At 42.0% G+C, this 14,900-nt stretch overlaps 1 protein-coding gene across 3 annotated transcripts in view; it reads left to right on the top strand.

The window, feature by feature from the left end:
• The first annotated feature begins 10,184 nt into the window (after positions 1–10,184).
• The window catches only part of cdk2 (cyclin dependent kinase 2), a 434,240-nt gene continuing 429,524 nt past the window's right edge, over positions 10,185–14,900 (top strand). For all 3 annotated transcript variants that reach the window (XR_013574133.1, XM_078534579.1, XM_078534580.1), the window contains exons 1-2: positions 10,185–10,470; positions 13,737–13,814. Coding sequence is in view for 2 of the 3 variants with exons in the window: in XM_078534579.1 (XP_078390705.1) it covers positions 10,355–10,470; positions 13,737–13,814 (194 nt within the window). In the remaining variant the exon portion in view is untranslated. The remainder of the gene's footprint in view (positions 10,471–13,736; positions 13,815–14,900) is intronic.

The raw sequence follows: 14,900 nt of genomic DNA on the forward strand, positions 1-14,900 counted from the left end.
CCAAATTGCCTTGGATCCCATGGGCTCTTACCTTGGTTATCAGTCTCCCATGTGGGACCTTATCAAAAGACTTGCTGAAGTCCAACTAGACTACATCAAATGCATTGCCCTCATCTACACACCCAGTCACCTCTTCGAAAAATTCAATCAAATTGGTCAGACATGACCTCCCCTTAACAAAACCATGCTGACTGTCCTTGATTAATTCCTGCCTCTCCAAGTGTAGATTAATTCTGTCCCTCAGAATTGCTTCCAATAGTTTCCCCACCACTGAGGTTAGACTGACTGGCCTGTGGTTCCCTGGTTTATCCCTTCCTCCCTACTTGAATAATGGTATCACATTGGCTGCCCTCCAGTCCTCTGGCACCTCTCCTGTGGCCAGAGAGGTATTGAAAATTATTGCCAGCACCCCTGCTATCTCCTCCCTTGCCTCACTCAACAGCCTGGGATACATTTCATCCGGGCCTGGAGATGTATCTACTTTTAAGCCTGCCAGACCACTTAGAACCTCCTCCCTTTCTATGCTAATTTATTTAATTATATCACAGTCCTTCTGCCTGATTTCCATACCCACATCATCCCTCTCTCCAATGCCTTCACATCCTTTCTCAAGTATGGCATCCAGAACTAGACGCAGTACTCCAGATGAGGCCTAACTAGTGTCTTATACAAGTTTAACATGACCTCCTTATTCTTGTACTCAATGCCCCTATTAATAAAACCTAAGATACCATATGCTTTAACTGCTTTCTCAACATGCCCTGCCATCTTCAATTACTTATATACAAATACACTTGAGGTCCCTCTGTTCCTGCACCTCCTTTGGAGTCTCTCCCTTTACTTTATACTGACTCTTCACATTCTTCTTGCCAAAATGAATCACCTCACAGTTCTCTGCATTAAACTTCATCTGCCATTTGTCTGCCCAATCCAGTAATATGTCTGTGTCCTTTTGAAGTTCAAGACTATCCCCATCACAGTTGATGATGCTTCCAATCTTAGTATCATCTGCAAATTTTGAAATCATGCCCTGCACACCACAGTCTAGGTCATTAATCAAGAAGAGCAAGGGTCCCAACACTGACCCCTGGGGAACTCCACTACAGACCTTCCTCCAATCTGAAAAACAACCATTTATCACTACTCTCTGTTTCCTGTCGCTCAGCCAATTTCTTATCCAAGTGCCTACTTTCCCTTTTATTCCATGAGCTAGAATTTTGCTCACAAGTCTATTGTGTGGCACTGTATCAAATGCCTTTTGAAAATCCATATGCACCACATCAACAGCATTGCCCTTATCAACCTTCTCTGTTACCTCCTCAAAAAACTCCAGCAAGTTAGTTAAACATGATTTTCCCTTAATGAGTCCATGCGGCTTTCCTTAATTATCCTGCACCTGTCTAAGTAGCTATTGATTTTGTCCCGAACTATACTTTCCAGAAGTTTCTCTACCGCTGAAGTCAAACTGACTGGTCTGTAGTTGCCGGCTTTATCCTTGCACCCCTTTTTGAACAAGGGTGTAACATTCGCAATTCTCCAGTCCTCTGACACTACCCCTGTGTCTAAGGAAGACTGGAAGATTATCACCAGTGCCTCTGAAATTTCCACTCTCACCTCCCTCAGTAACCTTAGATGCATCTCATCCAGTCCTGGTACCTCATCAATTTTAAGTAAAGATAGCCTTTCTAATACCTCCTCCTTCTCAATTGTAAATTCCTTGAGTGTACCAGTTACCTCCTCTCTCACCTCGGCCTGGGTAGCATCTTCTTCCTTTGAAAAGACAGATGCAAAGTACTCGTTTAATACCTCCGATATTTCTCCTACCTCCACATGCAAGTCTCCTCTTTTATCCTAAAACTACCAGACCAGTTTAGGTTAAGACAAGGGCCAAACTCCCGAGATTGGGAGTCTTGGAGAAGAAAAATTTTAGATTACAGGAGTACATCAGGATTAAGTAAGAAATCAGAAGAAGTGCAAGTGAATATGTTTTTGTACTTTGGTGTATTTACGGATAAGTAATCCTAAACCAAGGTATAGATGAAGATCCCAGAGTTATGCACCTCCTCATGTAGCTCATAGTGAAAATGACAGAGGCTCGGGAGTACTGACCCTCTCAGCTGCAGTTAGTGTGTGGCCCAGAATATGAAGAGAAAAAGGGTTTTACATCCTACCAAAAAGAACTTGATATCAAGCTATGTAAATTAGGAAGATTCCAGGGTTAACCCCTCATCTGTGTTGAGCTGATCTGGACAGTGAAGAGGGTGCAAAATTTGTCTCAGCATCCCTGAGCTAGGGAGAGGAAAATCATGTAGAGTTCTTGCTCCTGACCACTATCCAGTGACTCCTGCTGAAAAGTACTTATATATGAATGTAGGGAAGGTCACGATTGGGTTTGACGGTGATAATCCCATCTCTCTGCCACTTCCTGTCATTCACTGACACTATATAAGTTTGCAAATGAAGCATGGCACCTCGGTTAGCTACTGGATGGCTGCTGCAGTCTCTGGAACCACACCCAAACATGAGTTAGGATATTCAGGCGAGAAGAGGATGATTTTGGGTGGGGAAAGTAAAGAAAAAAAACTCACACAATACTAGACAAAAGTCTTCTTTCCACTGGTTTCAGTAACTGCATCCATTCTGCTCAAAGATCAAGAGATGGGATTGCTCAGTTGCTTAACATTTGTTCTATAAAGGTATTTAAAAGAACATTACATCGGGTGTAACTCCTGCCTCTGAGTCAGGAGATGAATACAAATATGATATTATCTGAAGAAGAGCAAGAGAGTTCTCCTGGTGTCCTGGCCAACATTTATCCTTTGATCAACATCACTAAAATAATAATCTGGTCTGGTGTGTGCAAATTCACTGCCATATTTCAACGTTACAATGGTAACCACGGGTGGAATCTTGTGCCCTCCACTGTTATGAGTTTAGTGGTGGAGGGTATTTAATCGGCAGGGAGAGTGACATGTGGGAACTCCACCAGCTTCCCACCTCCACCCCGATTAAGTTACCTATGCACCAACCAGATTATGTGGGAGTATATACTTTTTCTGCCTGAAACTGCCTGATAAATGGTAGGGCATTGAGGAGTGCGGAGGAACAAAGGGATCTGGGAGTTCAGATACATAATTCCCTGAAAGTGGTGTCACAGGTAGACAAGGTTGTAAAGAAAGCTTTTGGCATACTGGCCTTTATAAATCAAAGTATTGAGTATAGGAGTTGGGATGTTATGGTGAGGTTGTATAAGACATTGGTGAGGCCAACTTTGGAGTATTGTGTGCAGTTCTGGTCGCCTAACTACAGGAAGGATATCAGTAAGATTGAGAGAGTGCAGAGAAGATTTACTAGGATGTTGCCGGGTCTTAAGGAGTTGAGTTACAGGGAAAGATTAAACAGGTTAGGACTTTATTCCTTGGAGCGTAGAAGAATGAGGGGAGATATGATAGAAGTTTACAAAATTATGAGGGGTATAGACAGAGTAAATGCGAGTAGGCTCTTTCCACTTAGATTAGGAGAAATAAACACGAGAGGACATGGCTTTAGGGTGAAAGGGGAAAGGTTTAGGGGGAACATTAGGGGGAACTTCTTCACTCAGAGAGTGGTGAGAGTGTGGAACGAGCTACCATCTGATGTGGTAAATGCGGGCTCACTCTTAAGTTTTAAGAATAAATTAGATAGATACATGGATGGGAGAGGTCTGGAGGGTTATGGACTAGGTGCAGGTCAATGGGACTAGCGGAATAATATTTCGGCACAGACTAGAAGGGCTGAATGGCCTGTTTTCTGTGCTGTAGTGTTCTATGGTTCTATGGTTCTATACTGCTTTCTTCCACTGGCTGATGTAGAACAACCCATCTTTATGTGTAATTTGTTAGGGAGAAGGCTAAGTAATTTTATTACTGTGTCACAGACACGCTTTAATATTTTAATATGTAAACGTTCAACTTTTTTGAAGTACAGAGAGTTGCTGGTTGAAATGTTCTTTCAGAACTCCATTAACCCATACATAACCCAGATTTATATATGATTCCAGGCATTCCTCAAGAGTCTTTTTTTAAAAATTGGTTGGTTGGGAGTTAGTGCTTCTTCTGCTAAAGGAATTTATTGCTTTGAATCTAGTATGACTTGTGCTTTAATCATCTAACACTGGCTGATACAAAGTGAGCAGTAGATCAGGAAGATTAAAGGCTGTGAAAAGAATGCGAGACTGTTTAGCCACTTTTAACTAATGAACTTGTTGTTTGAAATCTGCACAAAAGACTAGCACATGTTTTCCAACCCTTTGAAAGTTTCGCTTCATTCAACTTTCCCCTCTCTTCTCCTGAATGCATGAACTCATTTGAAAGTTCTGCAAATTACTTGACCCTTTATTCAGGTTCTTGACAAGACAAAAAGTTGGCAAACAGTAGTGTCAGTGTAACAAATAAAGAGGATCTTGGAGTCTAAATTATTCTTTAGTAACACCTTTGGTAACAATTACAATCAGAGTTTAGCAATACAATCAAAAATACGCAAACAACCTAGTCATTTTGAATCATCCTTTTCCTGTCTTTTATTGGTAAACTGTGCATTCCACAGACAGACTCAATCATTTTAAACTGTTCTAATTTCCACTTAATCATCCTGAATTGTTCTAACTTCTTACCCTTTGTCTCTTTAAATGTCTAGTTTCCTACATGCTATTCCTAATCATTGCGTGACATCCTTTATATATGCCTAACCTAATTAATGCAAACAGATCTTCACATACCAGCAGTTAACTCCATGTTTACCAAAAGCCCACACAAACATTTATAAAATACAGTACCTAAAATTCATTGTACAAGGAAAAATATATAAAAACCCATATTTCTTACACCATGCTAGGCAACAGTTCCCTGGATGCTGATAGCCCTCTGGTACTTTGTCCAAGTGGGCATTCTGCATGTATGAGTCTGGACAATGAGTGTTGGCAAGCTATTTGACGATGGTCAGCAGTTTTGTCCTTATCTGCTGTACAAGCACACTTTCCAGTGGGTCACTGGTTAATGATGAGGTTTATTTTTAAGCAACTTTAAAAGGATAATTGAAACAAAATTTAGGAAGAAGTTCAAATGAAAGGTCGCATCCAAACATTAACCTTTTTAACTTTGCTGTACATTTCAAATATTTTCTCTTTTTAAAACCTTAAAAAGATAAGGCTAGAAGTCAATTAATGATAATGTGTGCTTAACACATTCATAGGATGTTTCTCTGCCCATTATTTGAACAGAGATTTGAAATAATGCATGATCTGATTGGGTCTGTCTGCCACCAGTCCTGTCCTCCAAATGATCTGACTGGTTGAAAACCTCTAACCCTAGAGGGAAAACATCGTGTTTTCTTATGAAATGCTGGCGAGCTGTCCCATTTGAAATGCTGTCATCTTGAAAAGCTGATGGTTGGCATGCATGCTGATATTTCTTCTCTCTGTCCTAGCATGCTGAGTGAGGCCACTTCTAACAAGTCCTCCTGCCACCACTACTGAGATCAGCTAAATTAACACAGACTGAGAATCAAACCTGGGACCATCTTGGTCTGTGTGCCTTACACCTCTGCAGCATGTTTAATAACTGAATCTTCAGAACACCAAGAAAGGTAGTACAGTAGCGATGCAGTGACAGACTTTTAAGGAGATATTTAATAACTCTCAGCAAAGATTTATCCCAGTGAGAAAGAAATACTTTTTAAGAAGCATTATCTGTGACTAAATAAGGAAGTTAAGGATAGCGTCAAATTGAAAGAAACACTGTATAAATCGGCGAAGATTAGCGGTAGGTCAGAAGATTAGTCAAATTTTGAGAACCAGCAAAGAATGACTGAAAAAAAGGAGGGAGAAAGTAGAGTCTGAGAGAAAGCTAGCTAGAAATATAAAAACATATAGTAAGAGTTTCTACAAGCATTTGAAGAGGAAAAGAGTAACTAAAGCAAGTGTTGGTCCTCTAGAAGGTGAGTCTGGAGAATTAATAATGGAAAACAAGGAAACAGCAGAGGCGTTGAGCAGGTATTTTGTGTCTGTCTTCACTGTAGAAGACTTAGAAAACTTCCCAAAGAGACTTGAAAATCAAGATGTGAACAGGAGGGAGGAACTTAAAACAATCACCATCACCGGGGACATAGATAGATTAAGTGAGTGGGAAAAAAATGGCAGATGGAGTATAATGTGGGAAAATGTGAACTTGTCCAGTTTTAGCGGGAAGAATGGAAAAGCAGTATACTATTTAAATAGAGAGAGATTGCAGAACTCGGTGGTACAGAGGGATCTGGGTGTCCTGGTACATGAATCACAAAAAGTTAGTGTGCAGGTACAGCAAGTGATTAGGAAGGCAAATGGAATGTTGTCATTTATTGCAAGGGGAATGGAATATAAAAGTAGGCAAGTTTTACTGCAGCTGTACAGGGCCTTGGTGAGACCACATCTGGAGTATATACTGTGTACAGTTTTGGTCCCCTTATTTGAAAAAGGATATAATTGCATTAGAAGCAGTTCAGAGAAGGTTCACGTGACTCATTCCTGGGATTAAGGCCTTATTTTATGAAGAAAAGTTGAACAAGTTGGGCCTATATCCATTGGAGTTTAGAAGAATGAGAGGTGAACTTATTGAAACATATCCTGAGGGGACTTGATAGGGTGGATATCAGGAGGACTTGTGGGAGAGACTAGAACTAGGGTTTAAGAATAAAATGTCTCCCTTTTAAGATGGAGACAAGGAGAATTTTTTTCTCTCAGAGGGTCATTAGTCTGTGGAATTCTCTTCCACAGAAAGCAGTGGAGGCTGGGTCATTGAATACATTCAAGGCTGAGTTAGATAGATTTTTGATAGACAAGGGAGTCAAAGATTATGGTGGGGCAGATGACAAAGCGGAGTTGAGACCACAACCAGATCAGCCATGATCTTATTGAATGACGGAACAAGCTTGAAGGACTGGATGGCCTACTCCTGCCCCTAAATCCTATGTTCCTATAAAACAATCACTGGCTAATTCCAATGCTCCAATGGGGAGCAGCATTGGCAGGGAGCACAGTGAAGGAAATCATGGGTGAGCACCAGCAATTTTCTGTGAACGCGTCCCCACTCGGAGCGTGGAGTCAAATTTTGACGGGGCAATCTTAAAATAGAAAAACAGGGAAAATAACATGGGAATAAGAATGGTGGTTTGAATCCTTGTAATGTGACCTCTGTACACAATCACCCTCTGTGTCACAATTGAAGAAAACTACATGACTTCCCAGTAAACAACATCTCTTACTGAGAAAAAATGATAACATTCAAGTGTATCTCAATTTACATGACAAATAAAACTTTCTTTTGACTTGGAATGTGGGTGGCACTGGCAAGGTGGGATTTCTAGTCCATCCTTGTTGCCCAGAGGCCATTAGGAGTCAACCATGTAGTGTGGGACTGGAGTCATTCATGGACATTTTCTGGTGTCAGGCCACAAATTAATGAATTCAATTTCACAACTTGCCATGGTGGGACGGTTAGCTGTAAGTCCAGTACCATAACCACGAGGCTACTGTGTCCACACTGTGTAGTTCAAATCTGATCCAGGGTTAACAAATCCCAATTCTTTGCTTGTTACTCCTTCCCTACCACAAAATCCGGTGACATCACATTGCAGCATGTTTTGATATGACATTTTCCATTACAAGATCACAGATAATTATGGATATAGAAGGTTATTCAGCCCATTTTAGCTCCACCATCCAGCCAGAATGACCATCAAGTTCCCTCCACTGCAATACCCAGTTGGTTCTTAAGTGATTATATGAACATACGAATAAGGAGCAGGAGTAGGCTATTTGGCCCCTCGAGCTTTCTCTGCCATCTAATAAGATCATGGCTGATGTGATAGTAACCTGAAATCTGCATCCCACCTACCCCCGATAACCTATCACCCCCTTGCTTACCAAGAATCTATCCACCTCTGCCTTAAAAAATATTCAAAGACTCTGCTTCCACTGCTTTTCAGGAAGAGAGTTCCAAAGACTCACAACCCTCTGAGAGAAAAAATTTCACCTAATCTTGGTTTTAAATGGGCGACCCCTTATTTTTAAACAGTGACCAGGATTCCAGGAGTTTTGCCTTCATGACTCTATCTGAGAGTCCATTCCACATATTGATCACTTTTTTTGAAGAAAGACTCACTTATGTCAGTCTAAAATTTGGCTGTTATTAATTTGAACTTGAGTAACTTTGTCCGACTCTCACAATTTAATTTAAAGCAATTTCCCAGATCTACCAATTCTGTGCCATTTAGTGTCATAAATATTTCTATAAGATCACCTTTCAGATGCCTCTTTTCAGGGCTGAAAATTCCAGGTTTCTCTAGTCTTCCCTAAACATTCAGATCTCCAACATTAGGGATCCACATTAGGACTTTTTTTTCTGCACTGCCTGAATGTTTCTCATGTCTCATGATCAGAACCAAATACACTACTCAAGATGTAGTCTTCCCAGAGCAATATACAGTATGACCATGACGTCCTCTGACTGGTATTCACTGTTTTAAACTGCATTGTTCACATTCTACTGGCTTTGTTGATTACTGCTTTTCATCAATTGGACATGTTGAACATTGATTCCACTGCACAGCTTGTGGTTCCCATATGCACAGGGCCACGAAGCAATCATGCATTACAGTTACCCACTTTGACTTTACACCTTCGGTCTGTCCGCAAGCATGACCCAGACCTCCCTGTCGCTTGCCATTTCAACACTTCACCCCGCTCTCATGCCCACATGTCTGTCCTTGGCTTGCTGCATTGCTCCAGTGAAGCTCAACGCAAACTGGAGGAACAGCACCTCATCTTCCGACTAGGCACTTTACAGCCTTCCGGACTGAATATTGAGTTCAACAATTTTAGATCATGAACTCTCTTCTCCATCCCCACCCCCTTTCCGATCCCCCTTTTTTCCAATAATTTATATAGATTTTTCTTTTCCCACCTATTTCCATTATTTTAAAATGTATTTCCATCCATTGTTTTATCTCTACCTTTTAGCCTATTTCGATTCCTTCACCCTGCCCCCACTAGGGCTATCTGTACCTTGCTTGTCCTGCTCTCTACCCTTAACACATTCCTTGATATTATCACCACCTTCAACACCTCTTTGTCCTTTTGTCTATGACATCTTTTGGTTATCTCCACCTATCACTGGCCCTCTATCCAGCTCTACTTGTCCCACCCTCCCCCCCCACCCCACCCCCAACCCCACCCCCAACCAGCTTATATTTCACCTCTCTTCTACTTTTACTTAATTCTGTTGACGAGTCATATGGACTTGAAACGTTAACTGTGTTCCTCTCCGCAGATGCTGCCAGACCTGCTGAGTTTTTCCAGGTATTTTTATTTTTGTTTTGGATTTCCAGCATCCGCAGTTTTTTGCTTTTCACTTTAGACTGCTTGGACTTTCCAAATTTTCATTAGATCAATTGAAATTGCTCATTAAAATAAATTCCCTCTTCTCACATACCCTTCCTATCTCTTCACAGAGTGTGCTGACCTGGGGGTCCATAGCCAGTCCATGGACTGTTTTTTGTATCGGAGTTATCTCACCAGGGTAGTCATCCAGAAGTGAGATTCTTGCCTCAAAATGCAGAATACAAGATAAAAATGAAATATTTGCAGAACTGTGCATGTCAACCATTTGCACTTCCACCCCAGTTGTGATTTTGGCTGGAATACCAGTTACTTCAAATTCATGGCTCAACTCTTCCATGCCTGTGAGCCATAGTGGATTATGAACGACTTCAGAGAGCCCTAAATGAGCTACTTTCCAGCCAGCAGGACAAAGGGGCCGAAAAAGCGTTTATAGCCACTCAAATCAACCAAGAACTTCAGGTCTCAATTTGTTCGTTTTTACATTCGGCATTTAGGCTTTAAGCAATCTATTAATGTTCCCTGTACCCTGATTTAGGCGGAAAATGCTGGCTTTGGGGCAAAATAAGTAAGGGACAATCTGACCAAATATAAAAGTGAATGTCAGTACTTTACTTTTTTTCAAAAAAACAATTTTGTGACCCATGAGTGTTTCCAGTTCTCGGAAAGCAGGTAAGGCTCCTTTAATAGAACAATTCGTTTGATGACGCTTTACATTCAAAACTTCCTGGACCAATGGGGTGGGATGTGGGTGGAACTGAAAGAGCGCGGGAAAGGCAGTGTAATGGCGCGGTACTAACTGTTACATTGTTACAGTATTTGTCAGTTTCAATCCCGGTTGAAAGTAACTACTGCGCTGCTGGTAGATCAGAAGGGATTGAGCCGCCGATCATCTCGCGAGGGACTAATCAGAGAGCAAAGGGGCGGGGGGGGGAAATTGAGAGGATGGACAGTTTCCAGAAAGTCGAGAAGATCGGGGAAGGAACGTACGGGGTGGTTTATAAAGCCAAAAACAAAGACACGGGTGAAGTGGTGGCCCTGAAGAAAATTCGACTCGACACGTGAGTGATAAGGATCCCTTTGAAGGCTTGTGAGCGGCTGGTAGGGTGATCATTATTGCCGGGATGTACGGGTCTCAGCGCAGACACAAAAGATCCAGCAGGATGCAACCGCATTTAATGTCTGATGCTGCTTGAGCCACTGCTATCGTTTTGTGCAAACTTTTTTCTGTGGGGGAGGAGTTAAAATTATTTTAAAATATTCCATTCTGCACGCGTTTCCTGCCCTAGTTCTGTAACTTCCTTGAATGTGGACTACGTTCATTGTGGCGACAGGCCCCGTAATGTGATATGTTACTGACCCTGTCTACATACCACATAACTGATGAAATAAAGGCATGGAGAATTTTGGTTGTTTCCCAAATGAGGGACGGAGGCAATCATCCAATCCGGTTTCTGCATGATGTCATGACTTTAAGCACTCGATTAATGTTCCCTGTACCCTGATTTAATTCATGCGTTAGGTTCATTTTTTTGGTTCTTGTAAAGACTCTGCAGAAGTGCGCTGCCTGCCGTGGTCTGGACGAGGAAGATCTTGGGTTTGGATTCTTTGTTGAGTTAGCTGATCCGCTAGTGTGATACCAAGGGGCACTGAGGTTGGACTGAGGGAACCTTGGTTAAACGTTCACCAGGATGCCTGTTAGGTAGTCAGCAATTTGGAGCATATGTAAATATCAAGAGTACTTTATTACAACTGTATTGAGGCACCTCAGAGTAGAACATGCTGTATGGAGACAAATTAGACTTTATTGCATTTTCTTTACAAAACAATTTGACTTGAAAATTAATGTACTTTTACAAATTTTATGAATAAAATATATATTCAGGGGAAAAAAATTTCTGGTGGAGTGTGGCCCATGTGGATATCAGGTGAGGATGGTTGTCATGTGCTTCACAGTTGAATGGTCTGACACTCACTCTCTCAATAACAAAGTAGAATTGGATAAGGAGTGCCATTTCACTCCCATTACATCCATTCAGAAAAAAACTTCCTTCAGGTCACAGCCAGCAGTTTCTTAATGGTTACAGGATTTTTGCCATTGCTACCCTACTCAGGAGTCCATTACACATGCTAGTTACCCTATATCATGACTCAACATTGTCTTGTGGATGAAACATTAAACCAAATCCCAGTCTGCCTACCCAGGTTTACGTAAAAGATCCCAAGAAGAGCAAGGAGTTGTCCCAGTGTCTTGCTCAATATTCCTCCCTCAATTGGCACCACAAAAAATAGGTTTTGGAAGCTTTGGAATTTCCTCGCTGAACCGGTCTACCCTTCTCACCCCCTTCAATGTTCTTTAAAACCTATCTTGCTTTTGGTCACCTGTCCTTATATAGCTTGGTGTCAAATATTGTCTGATAATGCTCCTGTGAAGCACCTTGGAATGTTTTATTATGTTAATCATTCTATATGAATGCAAGTTATTGCAGGCGTTGGTATACTTTATGTGATCAATCAAGTGTGTTTGTGGGCTGTTGCTAATATGGGGGCATTGTGAGCTAAATTTTTCATCCATTGATCCATGCCACCATGATGTTCTAGATCACTAAATCCAGTGCAGTATACCAGACATGTTGATCACTACTTGTTTAACTGGCGACTCTGGAAAAGGGGTATGCCCACAGTAAGACTGACTTCCCTTCAAGTAGGTGGTGCTGGAGCCCTCACTCCCCCTGGCTGTTTCTCCTTTGTTACAAACCCACCTCACCACTTTGTCCCGGATCTTGCACATGGAAGGAAACCCTTCCATTGCATGCCCAGCAGTTCTAAACCATAAAGCGGAACTGTTTAGACATGAATTGAACCAAGGTGAGTAGCTGTGTCCCAGGCTCAGTTCCCAGCCTCTGCTGGGCTGGTATCAGCCAGGACATTGGAGGTGCAATACACAGCTTCAGTAACTCACAGTGCCCTCTATCATTACAGTACAATATACTCATAGTAACTGGAGTGTCCGTTGTTCCTTGCCATATATCCTCTAAAAAAGAACGTCTATTTCATCAGAGAGTTTGATGCATACTGAGTCCTTTATGTGCAATGTTGTCATGTGTAGTTGGCAGAATAGAAACTTGACGCAGCCTCTTGCAGTTCTGTGACGATGTTTTGATGTCAGTATGGATATGTGAATTTAATGTGCAATTTTTTTGTATGTGATTCCTCACTCCTAATTGGCCAATTGACACAACCCTCATGTACAGACAGCACCTCATCAAGAAAAAAATAAAACCTGCAACAACCTCCTCTGGACTGGCTAGTACCTCAAGGGGGGGGGGGGGTCACAGGCTAAGACCCTAAGGACTTCTGCTCTTGCTATTACATGTGCAACCCATTATGGTACCAATCTACCTACACCAAACTTATTGATATGCAACTCATCACTGGTACTCTTCGACCAACTCACCTCCCCTGGCTCCCAGTCCTGAGCAACATTGTACACCCCCCACCCACTCATGTCAGAAGGGTAGTTACAACAGGCAAGCTACTGGAGAAGGTCTACTCCAACCCAAGCCTGCCCTTAATCAATCCACCATAAGTACACTTTCCTTCACATCACCCCATATGATTAAACCCACCACGCCAAGGAGTAACAGCTGAGGACCTGAGGATTGGCAGGAGAAAACATCTACCATAAACCACTCATCATAACCACAGCTCATCCACTCAGCCTTGATCTCCTACAGTGCCAGTGGGCCCTTTAAAACAGTTTCTGGGCTGGCTAAGGCCTCTGTGCAGCCACCCAACAACAGTGGAGTCGCTAAGACCATCCAGGCTGCAGCTTTGGTGCAGTCCAAACAATGACTCTCATTGTCGAGGAGTGTCCGCTAGCTAAACTTTAATGCGAGCTTAAAGAACTCCATCTAGTCACTGACAAGGCTATTGCTTGGCTCTGAGAATATGCATATGTGCAGGAAATAAATAAACGGGCCAATCTGGTATAGTCTACCTTTGGTGGCAAACACTAAGCAAATGCAAGATATGAGTGTGCGGGAGGCCCTTAGCCCCACACACAGCCTTTGCTGTAGTTTCATTGTGAGCAACTTTAAAGGGGTGGTGTAGAGTTAGCAGGTAACCTAAGTGTTGTAATTCCACTTCTTTCTATCCAGAGTATTGAGACTTCAGCGAAAGGGTGTGAGATTTTTTTGTCTTGCCAGTGACTGACAGGATCCATTTATTTGACCTGTGAAGAAAATGTAATGTTTTTCTTCTCTCTTTAGTTATACTGTGCAGTTAACCATCGTCCTACTAATCACTTATGCGTGCTGTCTTTCAGGGAAACCGAGGGAGTGCCAAGTACAGCAATACGAGAAATCTCCCTTCTGAAGGAACTCAGCCATCCCAACATAGTCAAGTAAGGACTCTATTTTTGTGGTATATCATGAGTTAAAGGAAACATTTCATACAAAGAAAGCCTTTACATACTTATAGCACTTTATGAATTCTCTCAAACATCTAAAAGCACTTAACACTCAACAATCGCTCCGTTTCAAAGCACTTCATTGTGTGAGGAAATGAGGTAACCATTTTGCACATAGTAAGACTATACTAACAGCAGTGAGATAAATGTTGCACACAGTAAGATTGTACTGTTGGCAATGAACTGAAAATTTGTGCACCGCAAGATCATACTAGGGGCATTGAGCTGAATATTTGCGCAAAGATCACACTAGCACCAATGAGCTGAATGTTTGCGTACAGTAAGATCATGCTGGCAGCAATGAGCTGAATGTTTGCGCAAAGATTGTACTGGCAGCAATGAGATGAACATTTGAGCAAAGCAAGACTATACTGTCAGCAGGTCTCTGGAATTTCATGCCAACTCAAGACCAGTCTCTGTGACTAGCTCTATCAATTTCTATGGTGAGAGAATGTAGATTCTGGCATGTTACCAAGAGATTGACGTCACAAGTGCAACAGCAACAATTTTTAAGATTTAAAAAAAAAAATCTCAAGTTTAGAGAACCATACTTCTAGTTCTCAATTAGGAGGCGAGAAGACAGGGAGCAGCAGCAGCAAAATGGGAAACCAAGACCTGGAGGAACCAGCCAAATGCATCAGCCAGCAGCCAGGATCTTTTAACAATATAATCTGATTTGACATTGGGGAGAAGCCCTTTAATTAAAGATTACCCCAAGGCATTTTCCATTAAATCTGGGTTGTTGGGGGGGGGGGGGGGGGGGGGTCTCTAGTTTCATTTAGCTTAGCTGAAGTGATGGTGGAGGTCCTTACACCGCCCTCACTGCTGTAAAAACACCCTATTCTTCACACTGCCCTATGTGCTGCACTGCTGCATCCATAACTGAAGATCTCTGAAGAACTAGAGCACCAGTCAGGTAACTTGTGGCCAGGAGGGTGATTTGCAGTGGCGGGGGAGGTAAAATTCCAGACCGGTTACCATGGCCTGGTAATTGCAAAGTTCTGGGGACACTGCCTGTAC

The sequence above is a fragment of the Cetorhinus maximus genome, chromosome X, assembly GCF_964194155.1.
Source record: "Cetorhinus maximus chromosome X, sCetMax3.hap1.1, whole genome shotgun sequence".
Lineage (NCBI taxonomy): Eukaryota > Metazoa > Chordata > Chondrichthyes > Lamniformes > Cetorhinidae > Cetorhinus > Cetorhinus maximus.